General features: G+C 45.5%; 1 protein-coding gene across 5 annotated transcripts; it reads right to left on the bottom strand.

Moving 5' to 3' along the window:
- Positions 1-37: 37 nt before the first annotated feature.
- On the bottom strand, positions 38-24,686 carry bcl9l (bcl9 like). 5 transcript variants are annotated; one of them, XM_053422070.1, is made up of 9 exons: positions 24,555-24,686; positions 8,926-8,999; positions 8,217-8,617; positions 5,797-5,919; positions 5,239-5,413; positions 5,008-5,092; positions 2,268-4,665; positions 1,931-2,185; positions 38-1,772 (listed from the first exon to the last, which is right to left on the bottom strand). In XM_053422070.1, the coding sequence occupies exons 3-9, from the start codon at positions 8,539-8,541 to the stop codon at positions 592-594; spliced, it is 4,542 nt and encodes a 1,513-aa protein (XP_053278045.1). In that variant the 5' UTR covers positions 8,542-8,617; positions 8,926-8,999; positions 24,555-24,686; the 3' UTR covers positions 38-591. The 5 variants fall into 5 exon arrangements, with proteins under 5 accessions (XP_053278045.1, XP_053278046.1, XP_053278047.1 ...); XM_053422071.1 differs by lacking the exon at positions 24,555-24,686 and adding an exon at positions 10,115-11,215; XM_053422072.1 differs by lacking the exon at positions 24,555-24,686 and adding an exon at positions 9,524-10,108.
- Between the last annotated feature and the right edge of the window lie 895 nt (positions 24,687-25,581).

Here is a 25,581-nt window from a genome sequence, read left to right as displayed (position 1 = left end):
AGTTATCGACAACACAATAACGGAAACTAAAACCACCTTAGAGATCAGTATTATTCTATTTTTTAGACTTCTATTAAAACACAGCTTTACAGACCAACTGCAAACATTCACAAATTGCATCTTATATACAGCAAGTATATATTATATGTGTGTGTAAATGTGTATGTATGTATATATATTTGTATACACATGCATACACATAAACATATATACATATATAACTCCTTTGCACGACAGTTTGGTAGTTGGAGAAAATAAATCAATGATATTAAAACAAATATAAATTTGAGGCACTCCTCTCCCGACCGCCATTCTGTTCCCACAACAAATACACACATCTTATAAATATACATATGTTACAGTATTTTAGAAAATGGCTTCAGATTTGTGACTAAACCATAATACAGTGCTTTTAAAGATTCAATTTTTTTCATCAGCTGTAATCCCAAATTTTTAAGATTATCACTGATACCTTGTTTTTACATTCCTCTTTTCAAACAGCCGCAAGAATAACATTGATGAAAACATTTGGACACGATTGGGGACGTGACCTGTGGACACTTTTTTTTTTAACATCTCATGTGAGTTGGATCAGAATGGCATATTGGCCATGCCTCCAGGGCCGTAGGCAAGAGGACTGTCCAAAGACATTCCCCGCTGTCTTAGAGACTGGGGCCCCATCATACCTGACTGCGGGTGGGGAGGGGCCATCATGGGGCCCTGAGGGGACATCAGAGGACCCTGGGGGCCGAACGGATCCCCTGGAACTGACATGCTTCGCTGCTTAGCCTGCATCATCATAATGTTTTGCTGTGCCATCAGATTGTGTGGGTGCTGCTGGGAGGACATCATGCCAGGATATGGATTGGAAGGATGGTGGAGGAGACTGTTGGCCATCATGGCTTGCTGCTGCTGGAGTTGCTGCTGGGGTACCATGCCTGTCCTTCCCATCATATGTCCAGGGGGGCACATGGGGCCCATGCCCATGCCCCCGCCCGAAACCATAACCCTAGAGCCCCCTTGATGAATACCCATGCTTTGGCGTATCCCACTATGCGAAGGGTGAAGTGGCATCTGCTGTTCGGCCATCATATTCTGTAGGTTTGCTAAGTGGGGGTTAGACGAAGGACCAGAAGAAGAAAGCTGTTTGAGGAGCTGCTGGGGAGTAGGTTGCTGGGAAGGGGGCCCCTGATGTGGATGCTGATGTTGCTCACTCTTGGGGAAGTACTGGAGAGTGCTACTGGGCTTATCAGAAGGAATGATGCGGGACAGATCAAATTCAGGGATCCCCATATGAGTGGGACGTATGACTTCACTTAGATCCGGGCCTTCCCTCATGGGCAGAGGGCCATATGAGTCTGAGGGGTGAGAGGGTCGTTGGTGAGGATGGCCTTTGCTCAACAGGTGCAACTGCTGGGGCGGCAGACCATCCTCATTAGAGTGAGAGAAATTTTGTGACATTCCTCCAATAGGTGAGTGCATGGGCCCATGAGATTGCGGCTGCATGCGAGGAAAACCTGCCATCTGGTTTTGAGATATGGGCGAAACATTGCAGGGCCCCATTCCATCAGGTCCGCCTCCTCCCATCATGGCAGAATTCATGGCAGGTAGAACCATTTGGTTTGGAGAAGAGAGAACAGGTCCTGAAGCATCGTGGGACAGGTGCTGCTGACCTTGATTGATAATACCCATGGGGCTTTGTGGATCACTGTGCGGGCCCATGGAGCCTTGGGAGACAAGTATCTGGGAGGTCTGGAGATTTCCAATGTTTCCTGTTGATAAAACAAAGCAAGCATGAAAAAAGAAATCATAATGACATCACATTCAATATTTTAAATTGGACTGCCCCTTCCCACGATAACATAATGATTTTACAAGCGAAAAAACATTCTTTCAAATGACACAATGACCCAGGGCTTGTTTTTCTTACCTCCAATGCTAACACCGGACAGAAGAGGGCGATCAGGCATCATCTCATCATCGGAAGTGGCAATTGTCTTGATTGCTTCATGGTAGAGAGGAGTAGAACTGGGCATGGCATACTTGGACATCTGGGACATGATAAGGGATAAAGGATTTTGAGATGGAGGGGCGTCAGGAGAGGAATTAAATGGAATACCAGGATTCATAGAGCTTGGCTGGCTAATGGGGGTAGAGTTGGAACTCCTGGGGTGAAGTTGTTGCCCTGCAAAGAAAACATCGAACACAATGAATATCACAGCAATAGTAATAGGAACTCCGATGTGTGTCATTGATTCTTAACAAACCTGTCTCAGTAGAACCACTTCCTCCATTGCCCACGACTTTCCCACTGGTTTGACCACCTGGACTTGGAAGAGCTGTTTTAGGAGAGGACCACCCTGGCGAACCCACAGCCATAGCCGGGGACTTCAGTCGTCCAGGGGAGGCAGACGGAGAGTGCAAGCCGAGGTTGGAAGAGCCCATTACCTGGGGAGACTTCATGGAAGAAGAGGACGGAGTCCCAGCACCAGATGCAGGGGGAAGAGGGGGGTGGTGGCCTGCAGAGGAGATCTGTGAGGGTGACTTCAGACCTGGAGCAGAGGGGGAGGGTAGAAGAGGAGATGGCTCTCGATTGAGGGAGGGTGACTTAAGCTGATGAGGAGGAGGCACTGAAGGAGATGTCAGAGGATTAATGTTCATTGATAGGTCAGAGGGGTGCCGAGGCCCGAGGTCTGCTCCCCTGTGGCCTCCGGTCATCGGCATGTGACTGAGCCGAGAGGTAGACCCCATTTGATTAGGTCCTTGGTGGTCAGACCCATACATTGCAGGGCCGGGTTGTTGAAGATAGGGTCCTTCCACCTGTCCTCCAGAAAAGGGACCTTGATTGTGAAACTGGAAGGGACCATCAGGTCCTTGGATCATTACTTTATTTCCTCCTCTTCCATTCTGTGAAGCCCTGATTCGTGCAATCTCTCCAGGACCAAACATCTCAGCTAAAGCCCCCCCTCCTGCAGGACCTCCTCTGAGCTTCTGCGAGAGCATCATCTGATGTTGTTGCTGAACATTCATTTGTGGGTTCATGTTCATTGTGAGGTTGTTCCCCAGAGGAGAATCCACCATGTCCCTCATCTGAGGACCCACACCAGGAGAGCCCATAATCTCCCGGGAGCCAGGAAAGTCCATTGGATCTCCCCGTGAGGAGGGTGGGCCTCGACCCATTGTCAAATTGGAAAATTCTGGGCCCCCAGGATTATCCATAATTCTCAGGTTGTCCTGTTGCTGCTGTTTTGCTAATCGGTCAAGTTCGAACCTGGGTAGCCCCTGCATTTGCCGTTTCTCCATAATGCGAAACATTTCCTCACGTGTTAACAGATGCTCTGGCTCTCCCTGTAAGTGCTGAGGAGGCCCACCAGGATAGCAGCCATGAAAAGGGCCTCCTCCACCTATGTCGTCTATCCAAATCATCCCTGGCCTCGTGGGCCTTTGGGGTCCTAGACCCTCCATTGATAAAACTCCCCCCGGACCACCAGGAAAGGCCCCTCCCCCAGGCTGCCCTCTCTGCATCTGTCCCAAGAACCTCGGGCCACGTGGTCCTTCTTGGTGCATGTCTATCATTCGTGCATTTCCACCCATTCCTCCTCCCATCATATTGCCGGGACCCCACTGCTGGTCTCCAGGCTTACTGTGGTAGGGAGGAGGGGGTCCTCTCATCATCATGGGACCTCCATGTCCGCCCATCTCAGTCACCATTCTGAAGTGCTGCGGATGTGTGGGGGGTTGCATTTCCTGTTGGCGTCTCTTCTCTTGGTAGTATTCTTCTTGAAGTTTCCTCCACGCCATTTGCTCCTGGGTCAGCCCTTCGGGTCCGAGTAAGGGACCCATATCAACCCCAGGTGAAGACATCTGGTGGTGGGGGTGTTGTGGTAGGTTGTGGTGAGAGTCCATTTGAGGGCTGTCAAGGCCTGGTCCACCAAGGGAGTGTGTTTGAGAAATTATGGACTGGAGGGGTTCTTCATATTTCTTTATCCCTCCCATTGGAGCCAAGGCTGACGATAGCATATTACTGCTACTGCAATTTCCAGGGTTATTGGTACCATTATCACTATGCTCCAGAATAGCACTTCTGTCAGTGTTGTTGTTATTATTTAGATTGGAAGAGTTATTAGTAGCATTGCTGTTGGGGCCACCTGTCTCTCCAGGGACTCCACTGACCCCACTGCGCAGTAGCAGTCTCTCGATGTCTCTCAGTGTCTGCAAAGAGCGCTCCCTGTGTTCCAGCTGCTCTTTAGAGAGGCCATCGTGGTTCCCTGGGCCGCCCCTCTGGCCCATGTCACCCTGTAAGTGTGCAGATAGGATGGAGGGATTCTCGGAGGGATAAACAGTAGCAACAGGAAGAGGCATTCCCCCTGCGCTCTCCCCATCTCCAGTACCTGGAACCGGGCCTGCTGGTGTGGCCGAGCTCCCTCCTTCAGACCTATGGGCGCCGATGCTGTTATTGCTGGAGGCACCGCCCGATCTGGTCTGAGAGGATTCATTATCAGAATGTCCTGCTGATGACGGTGTCCCCGCACGGTGCAGCGGGCCTCCAGCTCCTGCGGAGGCTGGTCGCGGAGTTCCACTCTGGGATTTTGGGGTGCCTGTGGGTGGAGAGCTGTTGGAGTTCCCCTTCTCAGATATGTTAGGAAGCTTTGCTAATGGGTGGCCCTGTAGCAAACAAAAGAAAAGAAAGAAACAAGTTATAAACAAGCTACTGAAACACTACTGCTTCTCTTCAAATAACAATATTATTTTTTTTGTTATTATGCTATTATATATAAATATATATATATATATCGTACTAAAACAAAACAGTACGCTTCACTTGCTAATGGAAACAGGAACAAAGAGTTGGCTGAGAACAACATAGCTAAATAAATGAACCGTATCAAATACTTCCCCCCTGTGGTGTTTTTATGTCGAAAAATACTTTGAATCCCCTGTGGTTGAACAGGTTTAACACAAACTGGACATTTTATTTAATTTGCCACTAAGCTGTAGAGGTCTGACCTGATCCAACTTGGTGCGTGGAACATTTTGCTGGTGAAACAGAAGAATGGAATCAGTCTGTCCTTTAATCACAGCCTCCGCAGCGCTGTCAAAGATACAGAGGAGAGACACAAACTAAATCAGGACTGATGTTGCATCATTCAATGTTCAGGTCAATATCGAACAAACAAATCCAATCAAGAAAAATCTATTTTTTTCCAACTGCATGTCAGGTGTGTGGGCAGCTCTCACCTGTTGGCTAGGTTGGTTGTGAAAACATACACCACTTGCTTTGAAGACTGAGGTGGTTCTGCTTTTAGCCCTGGTCCCAGTCCACATCCCATTGCAGGACCCCCAGGTTCAGGCATGGGCCCTGCAGACAGGCGGTCAGCGAGGCCCTGGACCGGACCGGCCAGCCCGCGCTCCCCTGAAGGAAAAACCAGCAGCACATTTATGTTTGGTTCATATTAAGAGGTCTCCTTGTTCAGAATTGCTGCAGCAGTGCATCATCTTAACACTAGATGGAGCTAAGACACATGTAAAGTGAACTGAGCACAGCAGTCAAGGCTGACTTCCCCCGTCTTTCACTGTCTGTGCAGGATCTGAACACAGCGATGGATAATTTATGGCCTTAACCTGTTGCTTTCAGAACAAATAAAACCGAGACATGCCAGGGGATTTCTACATGTAACTCATCCTGCCCTCACAGTTGTGGCCACAATGACACCATTGTCTGTGAGCCCTGCGGGACATTCAGATACCGGCAAAGGGCACTGGTTTTCGTTTTCCAGTGGAGGTGGACAGACTCACGGTGGGTCGTGGTGTGCGGTTTGTCTTCATCTTCCTCTGTGTCAGGTCCAGAGCACCATTCATCTCCACTGTATGGCTGCTTCTTCTCCAGGACACAGCGCCGCTTACTGCGCATGACACCCTCTGGAGAATAATACACACACACACACACACAAACACATCAACACTTGTATAACAACTGTCACAGTACTGTCCCTTTAAGGGTTTTTCACCAGTATTGTTTTTACTTTTACCACTAATGGTCTTGACCCACCACTGTATTTCCCAGAGCCAGAAAGCTAATGTACTACCATTTATTATAATGCAGATGGCCCTGCTGTAATCTATAGGACCATTGCTCTCTAGCATAAAAAACTCAAGTTCATAAAACGTACCATGTTCAAGTCATAAAAAGAATGTGTTGCGTTAATCAGAGTTACAATCTGTCTGTCTGACAAATTCTAAAAGGTGTTTGTACACCAGGACATAAGTACACTCATATTTTCTGCATTCTCATGTCCTCTGTCATAGGACATGAAACAGTAATGATTTACATGTAAAGTTGATCTTTCTGCCCGATATACACAAACAGGGTTGACTTTAAAAACATATTTAAGGTAAAAATCAAACATGATGATTGTGTGCTTTTCCCATCTGCAGACAACAGTGTGCTGAGTCCTCTCATGTGCAGCAATAATCAGGGTTCTCAAACCTTCTTAAACATCGAATTCAAGAACCCGATTCACTTAACTTCAAGGAGCAATTTCTTTTCAATGACATCTAGCAGGCTTCACACAGGCTCCGAGACAACAGTTACAAAGAGAGACGGGTTTGAATGTGTGAACGTGAAGAGCTGAGAGACAGCCAGAGGAGACACATGCAGCCAGCGGCACAGAGGCTATTTGAGATAGAAAAAATATATCGAAAGAACCTCAATCTCTGTGTTTTACCAAAAACAATGTTAGCATTTGCTCTATTATCTCTATTTCCATGTCTAAGGCCTTGATTTGTCATTTCTCAAATTCAGAAACTTTCAAGGAAGTGACGGACCCCTGGGAACCCCGAGTTATAACTTTGTGGAAATACAAGCTGTTGTGCGTCAGTGGGTGCAAACAGCTGCAGGAAGCATTCTGCACAAGGTTTCCACAAGGTATCCTGCAGCGTGAGAGACATCAACTTCTGACGGAGGAAACACAACGGTGGCTTTAAACTCCACTATCCCAGATTAGTGTCACAAAGTTAGAGGGAAAGTAGGAGACGAGTTTTCAGGTTGGACACGTTATAAACTGTGAATGTACAGTGGAGTGAGGAAGGAAGGAAGTTTGCAGTGACAGTACAGAGCAGACGACAGCAGAGGGAGGGCTGCGGCCTCGACACAGGGCCGCCTCTTGTTTTCTGTTTCGTGACACCGCAAGTTACTGGTTTATTTGAATAAGTAAATTGGCTATTGAACTGTGTTTTCTAACCTGTCCCTCTACAGGTTTGGCAGCAGAGTAGTTTGAAGTGAAGAGGAGGGAGGCTTGTGTTTCATTTGAAAGCACTTTTGTTTTTCAACACACAGAAATAAGATCTCAGGCAACGTGTGCGTTTGTTTGAGTGTGTGTGTGTGTGTGTGTGTGTGTGTGTGTGTGTGTGTGTGTGAGTGTGTGTGTAAGGGGAGGTCGGAAAAGATATGCCTTCAAATGATCCACCCTCTCTTTCAACCTCTGTCATTCTTTGTGTTGGTGCCACACCTCCCCCTGTGTGTGTGTGTGTGTGTGTGTGTGTGTGTGTGTGTGTGTGTCAAATGAGTGTGTGTGTGCGTATGTGTTTTGTTAGCGTGAGTATTTCTGTGTGTGACTTTTAACAGTCGTGTCCAGCGGGTTCAGATGAGTTTCGGGAAATAGAATTAATCTCATCTGCAGTCAGGCCCTCAGGTGAGCACGTGTCTAATGAGCAGCAAACAAACAAATGCAAATGAAACACTTTGTACTGAGCCACGTGAACACAAATATTTACCCTGACGCACACTCAGAGAAGGAGCTTTATGTCCTTCCTCCCACGCGTCATCTCTTACTTTAATAACAACCTCTCTGGGCCTGCTACATTTTCACAACCTCGTGACCTGTCTCTCCCTCGGAGCTCTACAGAAAGCCATCTGATGCACGTCACTGCACTGCACACATGGCACAAACTATCAAACACCAGGGGGAAATTCTGATGCTTCGCCGAAAGGTCAGGGCATTTCAGTGAGAGAGAAAACAAGCGCTTGTGTCCTCTCGGCCCTTATATCCACTTCCTGCTGTGGAGGCGGTGAATTCAAGTAATCCGGGGTTTCGGGTAAAGATTCTGCTGATAAAGAATGTAAAGGAAGTGAACGTCTGCATTCTCAGAACAGAAACACACTGTCTATACATCCCAGACGTTGACACAGTTCCCTCTGTGCCACGCATGCCTCTTACCTCCTTTGGCGTCTGTCTCCAGCACTGGGGGAATGGCATTTCTGGAGTCACCGGAGTCAATGGAGACGCTCCGCTCCCGCTTGGATTTGGTTTTCAGCATCCCTCCGACGCTGCTCGCCGATTGGCTGGCAGCCTTCAGCACGGGGTGGCCGCCGGTGGAGATCTGGTTGGTTTTGACTCCATGGCTCCCGGCGCCCACGCCCTTTGAACCCAGGTGGCCGGCAGCTCCCTGCTGCTGAGCCTGTGGGTTCACGCCCGGGATCTGGGATCGGGTGTCACTGGTGACCTGCTTGCCATGATTGGCCAGTTTACTGTCTTGGAGCATTTGATTAGCTGGAGGTCCGGTGTGGAGAATAGCTGTGCCAGTTTGTCAGATGAGGTCACATTGCTTACAGGCAACACTGGTGGAGAAAAGAAAAACATTATGATGAGAATTTCATAATAAAACTCACTAAGTTTTCTTTACATGGTCGAATTTAGGGGTTCGAATCCGACCACTGTGGGAGCAGAACTTCGGAGATGTACAGAAATTGCTCATAAAATTGTTACTGGACAGATTTAGTAAAAAAAATATAATAATAAAGTATTTAGCTTATTCTGTCCTTTACAATAATGCTTAAATCTTGACCCTGTACAAAGTTAACGTTGGGCAAACACTCGTTCCAGGTCAGGGCTCTAATCTTTCACCTTTCCAGCCCGCTGCACTCACCTCATCTCACCCAGATGTTCAGCTGACACACTGCCATGCTGCACTCCAGGACACCTCACTGACAACACATGGACCTGAGGCACAACGGGAGAGTAACGTCATCAGTGGAGGCAGATAGCAGCCTTCACGGTCGGTGCTATCTGTCAGCTCGTGTGTCTTCGGCCCACGGGTCAATACCAACGTCGTGGGCCGAGACAGGAGAGAGAGACGAAGCCATGAGATTGTCGGGAGAGGATTGTGTGTGTGAGACACTGTGAGGTGACTGTCCCTTTAAGCGACAGACAGCAAAAGAGCGAGGGAGTGACTTGAAACTCAGAAGTAGCTCAGCAGCGTTTCGGGTCCCTCCCCCAGCCAAACACTTAACAAACCACAAAGACACCACACATTCCACAACACTGTCTGTAGCAATACCTGTCTCTCGCTCCCGCCCAGGCACACACACAAACACACACACACACACACTCTGTTGCACACTTTGAGTTCAAGCATGAACACGTAAAAACCTCATTAGCTGCCTATTACAGACTTTAGTTTTCACAGTTAGTTAGTGACACCATAAACTCAAGACTTCATTAGAATTGTACTCTTTTTGTAAAACCTGTTTTTGTGTGACCTGACAGCACAGCCTTCACCTCGAGCCTCTGCTATCTGCTTCATGGTTCACTGGTGGAAACAGCTTTCAGCCGAGCAGGATTCCAGCTCAGCATTCAGAAGGAAGGACGCTCTTCAGCGTGTGAGGCTTCGCTCGCGAGTTCAAGTCCATGGCTGCAAGCTGACGCCCTCCTGACACCACATGCCTGTGTGTCCTTAACCCCGAGTAACTGGGGTGTGCTTTTCTCTCTGTGCCGGAGAATCTGTGTGCAATCTACAAACACAAAAGTTGTACACAACTCGTCTTGATGCCTATCCCTTCAGAGCTGCTTGTGCTCAGTTCTCAGTAATCGCAGGTCTCAACACGACTCCCCCACACCTGTTGCTGGTGAACAATAGCTGGTCAAAACACTCATCCCAGCCTGCTCAGAGACATCTAGCCCCAGATATTTGGCTGACGTGAAGCAGCAGATCTCATGTAAATATTTCCATCGAGGTTCCATTTTTGGCCGATGACACAACCCCTGCACTGCACACTGCACACTGCACTCAGGTCAGCTGTCGCGCTCCTACAGAACCATCTGTACCGCTCACTCACCTTCGACAGGTAATGGTAAACACACCGCGGCAATTAGTCATTAACCAACGTCGGCTCAAGTCAGAACAGAAAGGAGCCTTGTTCGCTGGCAGAGGACCTCATCACTCATTAACTCACACAGGGACAGTCAGGCATCACTCCTGTTGACAAAGTGTGACTCACTGGCTTTGTGCAACACAAAGAGGAGGCAGATTAATGGCGCGGTGAGACGCTGACCTTTGAGTTGACGGTTAAGAAAAGATAGGTCTTTCCAAAGAGAATACCAATCTGGGAGATATCAAGGAGACTCCCAATCATTACCTGCGCCAAGGAGGTTGGTTTCACCCCCCGGCCATTTGTTGGCTTGTCAGCAAGATTATGCAACAAACAACTACACAGATTTGAACCCATTAAATTAAATGTTTTAATCACTTTAACATTGCAACGATAGGGCATTTTCAGACATTTAACCCTAACCCTTAGTGGAGGTATACGTTATACTTTCTGCCATTAAACATTATCGACATGGTGAAAAGGGAAAAGCCTGAAGGAGCCTGGTGCGTCCCAGGTCCCAGCATGAACTTTGCAGTAGGTGGAGGCTTTGTCTTACTGCACCAGGGGTTACAGGCCTCACAACACAACTATCCACACTCCTCTACACATAAACATTACATTTAAAGCATCTTGAGTGAAGAGATCATGGAAAAAGAGACCAGGACGAGTTTTATAGTAGATTTCCTGTCCGATAAAAGTGGTCAAACCAATCTGCCCTAATGAATATGTGATATAAGATGATGTTGTTCGACCTTCTGCAGCAGCAGCGTGACGGGATGCTGTTGTGACTAGCCATTTTAGGTCGGAACGTTAATGTTTAACAGAACTGTCATGCGGTCACAGGCCTGAGAAAAGCAGGTTTCCCCCGTTCGAGCCAAGAAATAACTGTGTATTTGTGCAGTGCTGTTTGCCGACTTTGAACATTATCTTGTTTGGAAAAAGTCCCAGTTTGTGTTACAACATCTGGAGAGAGGAGCCGCGGGCGTTGCAGACAGGAGAACACAATACAAAAACCATAAACCGTAATATTCAATAACAGCTCATTTTAGATCAAACCGCTGACATGGAAGCTCTGGTTTACAAACAATTAATTTATGATGGTGAAAAAATTATCGATTTGAGGACTAATAACCCTGAACTATCTTGTCACACCTTGATTACACACATATCTGATCTCCAGTCTGTGTGACATGCAACCTCTGACAATAACTGGGTGGACCAGTGGTGACTGAGGTTTGACAGAGTGACGAGTGAGAACTACTTTTATACTTTATGTTGTGTGATACTTTTTTCTGTTTTGGGTTAATCACTTTGATTCAATTCTGTAAACAAAAAGGTTGTTAAATACTTTTAAACATGTGGTACAATATAAATCGAGCAGCGGCACAGATGCAAGTAAAATCTGTTTTGTATGAGGTGCAATGGGTTTTTATTTTTTGCTGAGAAAAAGCCATCAATGAATCAGGCAGAGCTGGAGCGCCATGACTAAACTTAATTGATGTCATCTGCATTCATTACATCCTGACCCCAGCACATGAACACAACAAGACATTTAACAGCTAATCTTGAAAAATGATTAGTACTTAATTATGATGACATTTGAATGATGAATTAAATCAAATCACCCCAGCTGCGGTGGCATTAATCTGCAATATAATCAAGGTTGTAAAATCAAAGTTAATGTCCCTTAGGGGAAGCGCTCTCCCTGTTTCACCCCCCCCCCCCCCCCCGATCTATTCAAACGGTTTCTGCAAAAAGCAGATTTCCACATTTCTTTTCAGGTCTAGATTTTTGCTGTTGTGTTGACGAGGTTGCAGCTCCTTTTGTGTTCATGAAGAAAAAACCTCTCCTCTTCTTTTCATTCGTTTAACATCATATTTATCAATGGGATATCAATTTGTTGCTCTAATATGTTTGCAGGGTCCAAAAGGCCAATTTCCAGATGCAAAATGACAAACATCTGGAACCAGGCATTCAAGTCTTTCTCACCGAGGTTGAGCCGAACATTCAGGCCCCAAGAAGCCTGAAAAGCATCAGGACGGGTAATGGACGGATCGATCAATAGATGAAACCTGATTAAGACCCAACACGGAGCCATAGAGCAGGCTGACACATTCTGAAATGTTCAAACACCAGTTCGGCGTGTTAAGTAAAGGGCGCTGGCTCCGGTGATTGATCCCACATACCTGGTGTTTACAGACTCTGACTATTCAAGGCTATGACGTCACTCACTCTGACAAGCAGCTGACTGGTTACTGACGAGAGACTGTAAAAACAAACAGTGTTAATATTAATCTCCACACACTTCTGCAAAAAGCTTGAAGAACAATTACAGCTGCAGTACCGTGATATTTGACTCTTAGTAAATAACACAACCCTGCACGTTTACAGGAGCTGGATACAAATACACACATTATAATAAAGGGTGTGAACAGATGACTGCAGGGTTGTGTAAAAGGTGATTGTGTATTTGACTAAACTTGCACAGATCTCCTGATATTTGGAACATGATGACTAACACATCTATGGGTTTTCAATGGAGCCACATGGGGTGTAGTGTGTAAGACGGAATCAGATCCGTCCTCTATACCCTCATATCAATAATTTATGTGATTAAAAATACCACAAACAATTTGTTGTCATGTAAAACATGCGGTTGTGATATAAAGGATTACACAGTGGGTGTGTAACAGCCGGAAACCTTCATGTATCCATTGAACAATATGACATCAAACTGTATATTAATCCATTTAGATGCCAAAGACTTGACAGCTGTCACTCTTATTGCGGCGTGTTACAGAGTCACACGTGTTCACCCTGCAGCCAGAACTGGAAAAACCAAAAGTAAACAATGTTAAAACGTCTTGTGCAACATTAAAAGAAAGTGTGGCGCCAGACAGACAAACAGGGGTGAAGGAACTTAAAGTCAAAGAAATAAAAAGAAATTCAAAGGTGTCACTCAACTGCCTGTCACTCAACCCGGACTGTCCACATGGCCCGCAACTACCAGTAGCTTCAGTGTTTGTTATTACAAATAAATGTATATAAAATACAAATAAACAAAACTCAAATAAATATGAATTTAAATTACTTTAAGTTATTCAGTGGGGAAATAGTATTTATTGTCATTCAGGCTTCTGCTCAGTCAATCTGAGAATATGAACTGAGATGATATGTAAACTAAGAGCGACTCACTGGGTGTCTCAATTAAAAACACTGCTGTGGAAATAACACTCGAAGCTAATGGTACAACAGTATTGTCCCAGTGTTACGACGGATTTAATGTTAACATCTCTCAGCTTCGGTTCAACTGACACTATCCTTAACAGCCCTCATTGTTGCAGCAGGTAACTTATATTTCCATCTTGTCGTTTCAAGAAACTACTGAAGAAGATGTCTCCAGCCGAGGCAGCAGAGATAACAGAGGTTTGCAAGTGGATCAAGTCGAATCAAGGAAGCTTCTTTATGGGACGCAAACCAGGCACAGTTCACAGAAACACAGCCGCCATTAAAGGAAAATCTGATTCAGGACAATGCTGCTAATGACCGTGATGTAAACGGCATTTATAAATTCTTTGATTGCACTGCATAAGTCAAAAGTTAAGAAAAGCTCAACCTTTTTAAGTGTTGGTGCCAAATTCAAGCTATTGCATGTAGGTTTTATACCAGCTGTGATTGGCTGTTGTTACGAGGATCACACCAGCACCAAGCATCAGAACACACACACAGATTTGAGAATAAAACAAATACTATATCTATATTTGTGTTGGTATGATTCTGTAATATTGGCATATCCAGCATTCACTGTGTTTTTCAGACTAACAGCAGCCGCAGCCCATTTATTTGCTAAATCTGTTCAGCATTGTGTCGTATTTCATGAAAAAAAATGTTTCTGGCCTTTAGACAAATTAACATGTTGTCCAGAACTGTCTGTCCTGCTGCTCGTGGTCTGTTCTGTGCCAGGCAGGGGCAAAGTGCCTGTTATGTGTTTATCTTCCCCCCCCCCCCTTCCAAGCCGGCCTACATCATCATTATAGGCCCTCTGTAAAGGAGCACATCTGAAGAGTTGATGCTGTGATTCAGGCGGATCTCAGCCTGAATCAGAGCCGATGCTGCACTTCTACAGAAGCCTTGATAAGAATGATAGTAATAGATCTGTGATGATAGGACAGAAGGTGAGTAGGGGTCTCTATTATAGATCCAGGCCACACCACCTGTAATGTGAGGTTTCTGGTATGGCTGCTGTATTATCTAGAATTAAAAGTACAGCTATATACGCAGCTATATATATAAGCTGTGCCTCTTCAGTTCCTGCAACAAGAATCAAAACCTTATTAAAACAAATGCAGATTTGATTTAAGATGAGCTGAAATCAAACCACATTCATTTTCACTTTGGTTTTTGTAGTTATTGTCTCAGTTTGTTTTGCCAAAGGGAACACAATCAGGTTGGAGTTACTATTACAAATAAATTCTGGGATTGTTTTTCTACCATTTATTTTGAAGGACTCGCAAACAGCAAGGGATCCAGTGATAAAAGAGAAAAACAAATACGTGGGCAGGCAGTTTCTTTTCTTCTTGTGGACTTCAATTAGGTTCGTGAGACTCTTATTAATCCTTTAATGAAACATGCTGCAGGAGACGCTCCTGTTGAAGCAGATGAGCGTATGTTTATGCTAATGTCAGCTAATATCCAATAAACAATTGCCATACGGCCAACAGTGTTCTCCGTCTGCCTTTTTCTCATTTGACATTTTCACAGGTTGTTTGGGAAACAAATTCAATTTGGCGGTTGGACGTCGTCCAGATGCATCCAAACAAATTAGGGAAATAATTCAATGAGTTTTAAAATCCATAGCACATGGTCTTTATATATATAGAACGCCGATTAAGTGAGGGCCATAAGTCCGTGTGCACACACAAGCGAAGCAAACACACACAAACACACACCCTCACATTCCTTTAGCATCGCTGGAAACAAACATCACTGTTCTGAGCTACGGCCTCGGGGTTCGATGCATGATCAAGCTACTAAAAGGTATTTGCCTCTGAGTGTGGAAAACTCTGTTCTGTTATTTCTTTTTTTTCAGATGACCGAACAGGGATGTTGTTTTTTCAAGGATTCAATACAATAACAGTACAACCACTGTAGTGCAGGTCAGAACTTATAACCTTATGTGTCCGTAAGTGTGTGTGTGTGTGTGTGTGTGTGAGTTTACGGTAAGAGGTTGCGCTCCTGTTTAGTCCCAGTGGGTCACACAGTACTCTGTATTTTTAGAGCGAGTCGGTATTAATAGACCCAGAAAGCCTGGGAAGTCGGGGGCCAGCGGTGAGAACAGAAAACGAACGCCGGTCCAAAACACGAATGCCACAGTGCTGCTCTGTGGATCAACACCAGTAAACACTGAGGGCAAAGTGTTTAACAGTATTGATGAATGAGTAATGGGCGCGTGACGCAGGAGAGTGCACGGTTACACAGAGGTGCACAGTTGGGACTTTTTTTTGGACATCGGCTATTTAACAAACTGCATTTGCACATGGCGCCAGTCGAGATGTAGCCCCGAGGAAAAGGACTTAAATGTGCTGAGGCCCCTGCAGAGCTCCAACTCAGCACAAGGCCTCGGATAACACAACATGTAGGACTAACACAACACGTATGATTGACACAACTTGTAGGACTAACACAACATGTAGGACTGTTAACAAAATAAAGGACAAATTAAAGCTATAACAGGATCTTACCAGGCTCTTCAGCTTTAATTTCTTATAACGGGGATCTGGCACAGAAACAACAAGAATGTCCATGTCAGGTTCATCAGAGGACATTTCACTTATTAAAGTATGTCTCAGTAAATGGGAAACAAATAAAGTGACTCCCACTATTCAAGCCACTTAGCAACAGGGAGCACTGGTTCTTGTGCAAGGGGCTCGAGGGAAAGAGGAGAAGTGGGAGGAAGAGACAGTAAAATCGATGTTTTATGTGTCAGGTGACATTAAATTACTTGACCGATGACATTCAGCTTACTCTGTGCAGCTGGTGTTAGGATGAGAGTAGTGAGTACAGACTACAGACCATATATAAAGATGGACGACGTGTTGGGGCCACAATCTTGCCTATTTGATGGGATTTGGGGCCAGAGTTCCCAGTTTGTGATGGTGTGGAGCCAGAGAATCAAAGTCCCGATGACATACATGTCACTGTGGGCCATTATAGTTTGACATGGGTCTGGACAAAGGGGGAATCCGGTTCCCAGGGGATAATAAACCTGATTAAAAACAAATAAATCATATAAAATTCAGGATCTAGCAGATTTAAAAGTGGTTTTATAAAATGGACTTGTGTTGTGTCACTCTTGTTTGAATGAGAGATTTATAACCACGTGTCAAGGTGGCCAACTTTTCCAAATGCCACAAATAAACACCCATAAATTAACCATATTTGCAATTAACTGGCATTTTTTTGTTTTTTATCACATCCTGCTCGAGATGAAAAACACAAAACACCTCTGACGGGTGTTTGCTCGCCTGCTTGTGTGCGACACTGTAATGTGGCCCGTGTGTGTTGCTGGTGAAACGACTCCCTGCTTGTCCACACATAAGGTTTCAAACAAACCCAAAATTGGCTCTCTTATCACCGCTGACCACTTTCCACTGAGCTCCTTCCTGCATATTTCACAGAGCTGCTGCTGCTGAGTTTACCTGTGGGCTGGCTCCTGATAAATGATTCAGCTCTAGAGTGGGCCGTGACAAATTTTATGAAATGTGATGTGACAACGCTATCACATGATCACATTAGGAATTTGTGGGACTTTAGGATTTTGTCATTTTTACAAACACTTTTACAAGGTTTTCAGTCACTGGCTGAGCTACTTGGTAACTTAAAATGTCCCCAAACTACAATCTGCAGCAGAGGCACACATAGAAACTGAACATGCACTCCTTCATCCTGCACAGACAACACAACTTGCAGCTTAAGGACACAACTGGAACAATTTTAGATTTTACAAGTGAACTGTAAATACAGCAGAGTACAGTCATTGTCTGCTGTAGTGCAAATCCCATCCTTATAATTAATGCTACAATATAACGTGTAATAAAAACACCCAGAAGCAATAATTACCATAAAGCTCACATCTGTGATTTGGAATCTGAAGGTTTTTGGAAGAATTTAAAATCATGTTTTCAGGGGGGGGAGAAACAAAGTTGAGAATTAAAACCTCTAAACTGTTCCGTCAGCTTTTCTTCTGCTGTTGGAGCTGAATTGATTTTTCGAGACACCAAACTTTAGGAAAATCAACAAACATGATGTCGGTTGAGTGCAGCTCGCTGGGAAGATGTTGAATCAGCCATCAAGCCCCAGCCAACTTTCCCTTGAGGAAAAATCCAACTGGGACCATTAATGTGAAACTGTCTCCGCCTCTGCTGCACTGTCACGGAATAAAAATTGCACGACTTCAGCGAAGTATATAAAAGCTTTGTGCTTTTATTTTGAAACGAGGAAGTGGAGTCACGTGATGTTACAGACAAGGCCTGCACATGGGGGGAGGCCGACGGGAATAAGAGAGAGAGAGAACTCAGAGGAAGATTAAACTAGCCAACATTAGGATTATACATTAGGAAAAATAGATTTTTATAAGGAAACACTGAACCAGTGATTATTGGTGCCTGCACCCAATAAATTACAGCCTGTAGGAATCTCTCTGATGAATTGAGTTTCTGATTTTCCATGCCTCTGCCTGGAATCAAAACCAATGTCTAAGAAAAATATATTTCAATCACGGGTCCCTTGTGACCACTGAAAGGTCACTTAATTGGAAAGCAGGAACCATCTGTGTCTGATAATAGAGCCACTGATTCCAGATTAGGAACTGAGAAACTACTACTAGTGTTTGACAGAGGACCTGGTATCCATGCAGCCGGTGTGAACACAGGGGGGGGGGGGGGGGGGGGTTCAGAACTCTGTGCTGGAGGAGACTGGATTCAGCCGTCAGGGCCGGAGGGAAGGAAAGGACACAACTGGAACTTGTTCAAAAATCTCGGAGGAGGAAAGGAAAAAAAATAGAAAGTGGAATGCGCGTGTTTGGCATTTTTAGGTCGGAGCGCTCGGCACAGTGAAGAGTGTAACAGACATGGATTAGTGACCACGTTCAACCCTATAGCCTTATCGTCCGCTTGCTCCTTATAATCCTTGCCATAACATTTTGAGCTACTGTCCTTCCTTCTATCATTTGCTTGTTTGTTTTTTTTCTCCCAGCGTCAAGTTTGTTTTCCCCGCAGCCTGGTGTTGTGGGAATGTATTAGTCTGCACGAGGTTACTGCAGGTCAACATCTATTTGAACAAACATCTAAAAACTCAAGTGGTTTCAATCAGTCCCCCCAAAAAAAACTAATATGTGAAGCCTTGATTTAAAAAAATAAATAAAATAAAGACTTTTTTTTTGTTTACTTTTGGGATGATTTCATACAAACTCTGTTTACAAGGTCGTGATCTGTTGAGCTCTGTACTTCTCAGACTGCTCGTAGCACTTGTTGGGAGTAGTACTGCAGTGCATTGTGGGACAGTGCACAGGTGACAGCCAAATAATAAAATCTGCACACAACAGTGGGGGTTGTGGCAGGTTGCTGTGGCAACAAAACATGTCACTGGGCTGCGTAAATATAGTCTGACCAGTAGGCAGAGAGAGAGAGAGAGAGAGAGAGAGAGAGAGAGAGAGAGAGGGGAGAGAGAGAGGGAGAGAGAGAGAGAGCGAGAGAGAGAGAGCGAGAGAGAGAGAGCGAGAGAGAGAGAGCGAGAGAGAGAGAGGGGGAGAGAGAGAGGGAGAGAGAGAGAGAGCGAGAGAGAGAGAGCGAGAGAGAGAGAGAGGCAGAGAGAGAGGGGGAGAGAGAGAGGGAGGGGGGGAGAGGGAGGGAGAGAGAGAGAGAGAGAGAGAGAGAGAGAGGCAGAGAGAGAGGCAGAGAGAGAGAGAGAGAGAGAGAGAGAGAGAGAGGGAGAGGGAGGGAGAGGGAGAGAGAGAGAGAGAGGTAGAGGCAGAGAGAGAGAGAGAGGCAGAGAGAGAGAGGGGGAGAGGGAGAGGGAGAGAGAGATAGAGAGAGAGAGAGAGAGAGAGAGAGAGAGAGAGAGAGGCAGAGAGAGAGGGGGAGAGAGAGGGAGGGGGGAGAGGGAGATAGAGAGAGAGAGAGAGAGAGAGAGAGAGAGGCAGAGAGAGAGGCAGAGAGAGAGAGAGAGAGGGGGGGGGAGAGAGAGGGCGAGAGAGAGAGGCAGAGATAGAGAGAGAGAGAGAGGGAGAGAGGGAGAGAGAAGGCGAGAGAGAGAAGGCGAGAGAGAGAGAGAGAGATAGAGAGAGAGAGAGAGAGAGAGGGCGAGAGAGAGAGGGCGAGAGAGGCCAGCCACAGAGGAAAGGCTCCGAACGAAAAAAATGGAAACGGAGACATCTGTGAGGATCTCAGAGCACCTCTGTCGTGTGATGTCACTGGCCTCTCTAAACGGTGTCAACAGAGGAGATGACCTAAGATGCACTTTGCTTTCCACACCGAGGGGGAGAGCATCATGACTGGGACACAAAGTGTAGGGAGTTCAACAGACGGGGGGGAAAGAGATATTCAGCTTAAAGGATCAACTGGTTCACTTGAGGGGAAAAGGTTATGTCCATTTGTTTGTTGATTTGTTTGTTAGCAGGATTATGCAAAAACTCCCAGACAGATTTCCGTAAAGCTCGGTGGAAGGGTGGGGCCCCCGGGACAAGAGAGTTCAATTGTGGTTTTGAATTATCACTTTCTTTTATTGTGTGATAAAGGGGGTGACATATTCAGGTAACTGAATTCAGGGGAACTGTTGGGCCTTGACAGTAATGAACTCTTTCCATTGCACGTGTTCGAGACACACGTCTTCTTGATTAGTGGATTGTTTGCTGAAGGCATGGATCTTTGGCTGTTCCAGACAAAAGACACATGACACTCTCCACAATAGGTCGGAAATGAAGTGGTAAGAAGTCTGAAGGCACCTAGATCGTTGCTCTGCCTCCACTCAGAAGAAGACGGAGAAGCACTGGGCTCATTATGTACAGAGGGTCAAGGGTTGTATCCTCTCCAGCACATTCTGGGATGAACGCCAACTGGAACAAGGAAGAAGATCAAACTGCAACCTTCGCACGGACAGAAATCAGGCGTTACGGCACAGAGGCAAATCGGAATAAAGAGAAGCTGATGGACAGAAGCCATTGGGTGTCGAGCTGAATCTGGAGACGCAACTCCCAGTCTGCTCAGGAGAGGAAGATTGGTCCGTCCAACCAGATGGTGTGTCCCTGTGTTTCCCTCATAGTTTAAAGATCCTCATCATTACAGATACGTGTAGGAATGCATTCCACACATAGTTTGACTTACAAACCATGTTCACATCTCACCCTGTATCAGTACAGTAGAGGTGAAGTGTAACTGGTGTTCGTCTGGGGAGCATTTGGGGTTAAACACAGCATTTTCTTCCAAAGCCAACATGAAACATAGGCTAGAACTTTAGCCTGAGCTGGACTGAAATATTTACCCTAGAACTGTGGGAAAGGACAAAAAAAGAGACCTCCCAAAATGTATCAATGCAAGTTAACACTGGTCATAACTGAGATCATCATCAAGTGCTGTAGACTGGAGCAGTGAAAAGCCAGAGATGAAAAGGAGATGAATGAATGCCAGGAAGAAATTGCACCTGGTTTATTGGACAGGAAAATAACTTGTAATTACTGAAATTGATATAAACAAGCTGGGAAATTACCTGCAGATCATCAGTGTTTGCACTTGTTAAGCCAAAGCACATTTGTTAGGGAAAAATAGTAAGTGTCTTCAAAATGTCATTACAATATACCCCACTGTAAATAAGCGTATGATTTAAAAAAGAAACGGCACACGAAAGACAAAGGGGATAGAGGTGTTGACAGATGAAGAATCCCAGTTAGAGCCTGTTTCTGCATTCGAAAAATGTATTTGAAATACACGCTGCTGAGGGAGAACAATGGAATACACTGTTAAAGCCACACTGTGCTACATGAGACCCTCACACAGACAAAATACTACTGTGCATTCACAGAGCAGGCATTAAGAAGTCAAACCGAGTTCTGCAGCCACACGACCGGCGAGTCATTTGGCAACTGTCTGCTTTCAATGCATAAAATAAAAATGATATTTGGTGATTCTCCACAGGTCTACGGCGATGAGGCAAAGAATTTAAATCTGAGACAAAACCTACTCCTTCACCTAGGAAGGATTCTCCCTTTGTACAGTTTTCAAAAATATTTAAGACAAAAAATCATTTCCATCGATGTTGTATCGACCACGTCTTATATTTCTACAGTGGAAAACTTATTTCCCACCAATCATCTTGATCTTATTATCATCCGGCCCTAACCGAGACCTACTATATAATAAAAATAGACATGAAAGTCTCACTTCTACAATATGGGGACCCTTTAAAGTCATTTCTAAAAGGACCGGTAGCCCTGTGGTGAGAAAATATGCAAAAATATGCAAAAGACAAGCACGTGGGAAGAAACAGAACCACATATGACACTGTGACATTTATGTGAACCATAATGCAAAAAAACAAAGAAATGCTTAGCTCAAACACTTTCTATTCAGGGGGATTAGACTGGGGCCTTGCTCTGCTCACTACTAGTCCCGTTCTTAAATGTCTTAGTGCATTCTGTCAGGTGGAAACGTTCTCAGTATCACATTATTCTTTCATAGCTCACCTTAGGAGTGCTCCCTGTAACTCACCCCCCCCCCCCAAAGTTCTCAGATCACCTAGCCAGATAAGAAACACTTTGTCAGCAGCTCACCAAATCTGTCTGTGCTTGCAGCCGCGCAGTCAGCGTGGACCTGCAGCGGCTGCAGAGCACGCAGTCGCTCGGATCGGACTGAGTGGGCAGGAAATAGACTTTTCATTCACACCTAGGAGACGTCAATAGAAAACCTTTTTGCCTGATGCACTTGTCGTCTTGCTGCAGGAGAGCCGCCTCTTCATCCTCACCCCCCCCGCCTGTCACTTGTTTCATCACAACCACTTGTATTTAGAATATAGTCCATGATAATATTGTTTTTTATTACAGCCCTGACATAGTAGATCGATTGCTTCGCACAAAGCTTCCATCATTATCCACAACAATCTAATCTACAGGAGGCCCCCTGAGGACAAAACACACAAAACACACACAATAGAACAGGCTTGCTCCGAGGACAACAGGGAGGCAGAGACATGTCCTTTCAAAATAAAAAAGCAAGACGAGGAAAGACGAGGGAGACATTTCCCTTCCAGTGGAGAGCAAGGCACAGTGTACTGTAGCCCTGAAAGACAATTCAGATCAAGTTGCAAACTCTGTTAGGTGCTATATATAGCTCACCAGGATATTATAGATACACACACAGCATGGCGCGTCTGTGCACACACACACACAGACACACACAGGCTGAGTGTGTACCAACAGAGAGAAGCTCCAGTATCTCTTCCTGTGAACAGGTTTTAAGAGCAGCATTATCACACAGTATGCAACAGGCTGAACTCGCAGGGTCATGGGTTGTCTATGCTAACTGGACCGAGAAAACACACACACCACACACACACACACACACACACACACACAAACACAAACACACACACACACACACACACACACACACACACACACACACACACACACACACACACACACACACACACACACACCACTTTCTACAGTTAAACTTCACAGCTGATGCCGCTACTCATATTAGAGAGTACAAAAATACTGATCCCGATATACTGGACATTATACTGATATATAAAAAAAAAATTATGTCTCTGATTCCTACAATGTTTAATCTCTGTAATAAATATGTTCGTATGTGTGAGAGGTTATAAAAACATCTACAATAGGAATAGTGTTAACTAATATATTCAATTTAAACTAACTTACTTTATATAACCTCACAAAGCCTAACGTCTGTTACCGAGATTTTGTATTCAGCGATATTAAGAGATTTCATAATTAGATATTAAATTATATTAAACAACATGTTGGTCCTGACAGGATCACACACTGAGGGGACAGGTAGAGACTCACACTCTGCCTGTCACCTCAATGCTACCTCATCTGTTCTGCTACGCTTATTTGTAAAAAATAATAAACTTTAATTTCAGTAAATGCCCATACTGAGTTAGTAATTAGATATTGAATTGGAAAAATGGTGTCAGATATATTCAATTTGTGTAATTTAACTTAATTGACAGCACAGTTCAGCCCGATGTCTGTGTGGGACTGAGTCTCAGTGAAGTGGGACAGGAAATGTCTGTGAAAGTAAAACGTCCTGACGCGACATCTTCTCTTATTCTGTATAAGAAGAGTTTTCATTTGTGTAAACGCTGATACAGATGTACGTGTTTACATCAAGAGATATTAACGGCCAACCGGTAAATTGATATATGTCGAGTTCTAGTCATCAGCTATCAAATTATACAAAACTACAATTTGAATACATGTTGACGATATGTTAAATGATAAAGTTAGTTGACGTTTGTTACCAACATGTGTTTGATAGGTTTATATTAAGTGATAAACCCCTGAGATTTAGAAATTAGATATTACATTGAATCGTGGTATTAAATGTGACAGTTCCACTTGACTTGACAGCCACAGGTTAGCTGATGTGTGAGTGGGACAGTGGACATGTGTGCACATGCACAGCACATGCATGTACCCTCTGTTTACATCGAGCGGCAGCAGCTGTCTGAACATGTGTGTGGAATCCTGACACGTGCACACGCACCGTGAGTCCCGCGTGGAAGTGACAGGTGTCACTCAAAAGACAACACTCACAGTCTGACACGTTTAGCTGTAGAAGCTAACTTCCCCACAACTGGACTGGGGGAGGGGAGGGGGGGGCTTGATGCGGAGCGGGTCTGGTCGCACAGCGGAGCCGGGGGGGGGGGGGTCTGAGGACACATGCCCCTGACGTGAACCTCATGAGCGGGGAGACTCGCTGCGCCAGCCCCGGTGTTCTCCACGGGGAGCTAACTTAGCATGCTAATTCCTGTCTGCGCTAGCCTGGTGGCGTGTGAGCCGACGCAACACGCACCGACACACACACACACACACACACACAGAGAGAGAGACAGGAGTGCTAGCTAACGGGATTCGAACTTTTTTGGTGTCTTTGCTAGCGTGATGAAAAACAAGGCGGTGAAAGTTAGACGAGTCCCCGCGTAGGGATGAAGCAGCTGTCGGGAAGGGAGGGGAGGTGGAGGGGTGGGTGGTGGTTGTGGAGGGGGGGGGGCAGCTAGCATGGTTCGGTGGGGACAGTGTTTTGAAAATGAGTGTGTGTCTGTGTGTGTGTGTGTGTGTGTGCCTGTGTGTGTGTATGTTTTGTGTGAGTGTGTGTGTGTACTCTACCCCATTTGGCTGAGATCAGAAGAGGCCGATGTCAGGACTGACGGCCGGTCCACATTCCCCGGAGTGGCTGCCGCCGCCGCCGCTTCTCCTCGCTCCTCGCTCCGCTTGCTCCGCTCCGCTCCCCGCGACCCCGCTGCGCAACACGGTCCCGATCCGGTGTCCCCGATCCCACCCCCCCCGCCCCCCGCGCTGGTGGGGCTTCGAGCGCCCGATGGAGACCGATAAATCCCCGCCGCGGTCCCCTCGTTCCGGGTGGAGGTTCTAGGCGGAGATCCGAGGACGTGTCACCTTGCAGCAGCAGCAGCGGCTCCAGACTCCCACTGGTCGAGATGCAGCCGCGTCTCTCCGCGCGTCCATTCACTCGCTGCCGCTGACAAGCATGAGTGTGGCCACACGGGCATCCGTATGTCACCGAGCCGATCTGTCACCGTCTGACTGTCACTGCCCCACCCCCCCCCGCTGCTCTGCCTCTACGTGATCAACTTCAATGTTTACTGCTGCAGCTAAAAAGTAAAGCTGCGTTTTCCCTTTTTAGAAATGGACCAAGAATCAATCAATCAATCAATCAATCAATCAATCAAATAGAAGCTTAATCCTGTATTTGAAATTATAATCCCCATCCTTGATTGACAGGCTGTCATCCTCCAACCGAGGACTGAGTGATGATACTTTCAATTCAGAAGTCATCATAATATTGTTAATGATGATGATTTTAACATTTGTGGAAATCCAGCTCCAAGTGCTTCACGTGCAATAGCGAGGGAAACGTGTTAAAATTATTTTTATGAAACACAAGAACATGTGGAAATGTCATTTAACAGAAAGGGACATTACAAAATAAATTAAAAAAAATTAAATAATGCATAAGAATAGAAAAGAATGAAAATGATTTTTAAATAAAGACCGAAGCTTCTCTGATATCGAGTCTGTTCCACAACTTTGGAGCAAAGTTTTACCAAAAGTGAAGCAGCAGCTGAGAACCGAGTCCAGGAACTGTAATGAGGCAAAGTGAGGATCCAGTTGTTGC

This window comes from Pleuronectes platessa, chromosome 5 (assembly GCF_947347685.1).
Source record: "Pleuronectes platessa chromosome 5, fPlePla1.1, whole genome shotgun sequence".
NCBI lineage: Eukaryota > Metazoa > Chordata > Actinopteri > Pleuronectiformes > Pleuronectidae > Pleuronectes > Pleuronectes platessa.
The sequence above is the reverse complement of the archived record's forward strand: the minus strand, read 5'-3'. Positions and strand labels throughout refer to the sequence as shown.

Coding starts and splice junctions, on each gene's coding strand:
- bcl9l (XM_053422070.1), bottom strand. CDS start 8,541: ATGCTCCAAGACAGTAAACTGGCCAATCATGGCAAGCAGGTCACCAGT. Junction 5,093..5,238: donor ACAACCAACCTAGCCAACAG/GTGAGAGCTGCC, acceptor TATCTTTGACAG/CGCTGCGGAGGCTGTGATTA. Junction 4,666..5,007: donor CACGCACCAAGTTGGATCAG/GTCAGACCTCTA, acceptor TGTTTGCTACAG/GGCCACCCATTAGCAAAGCT.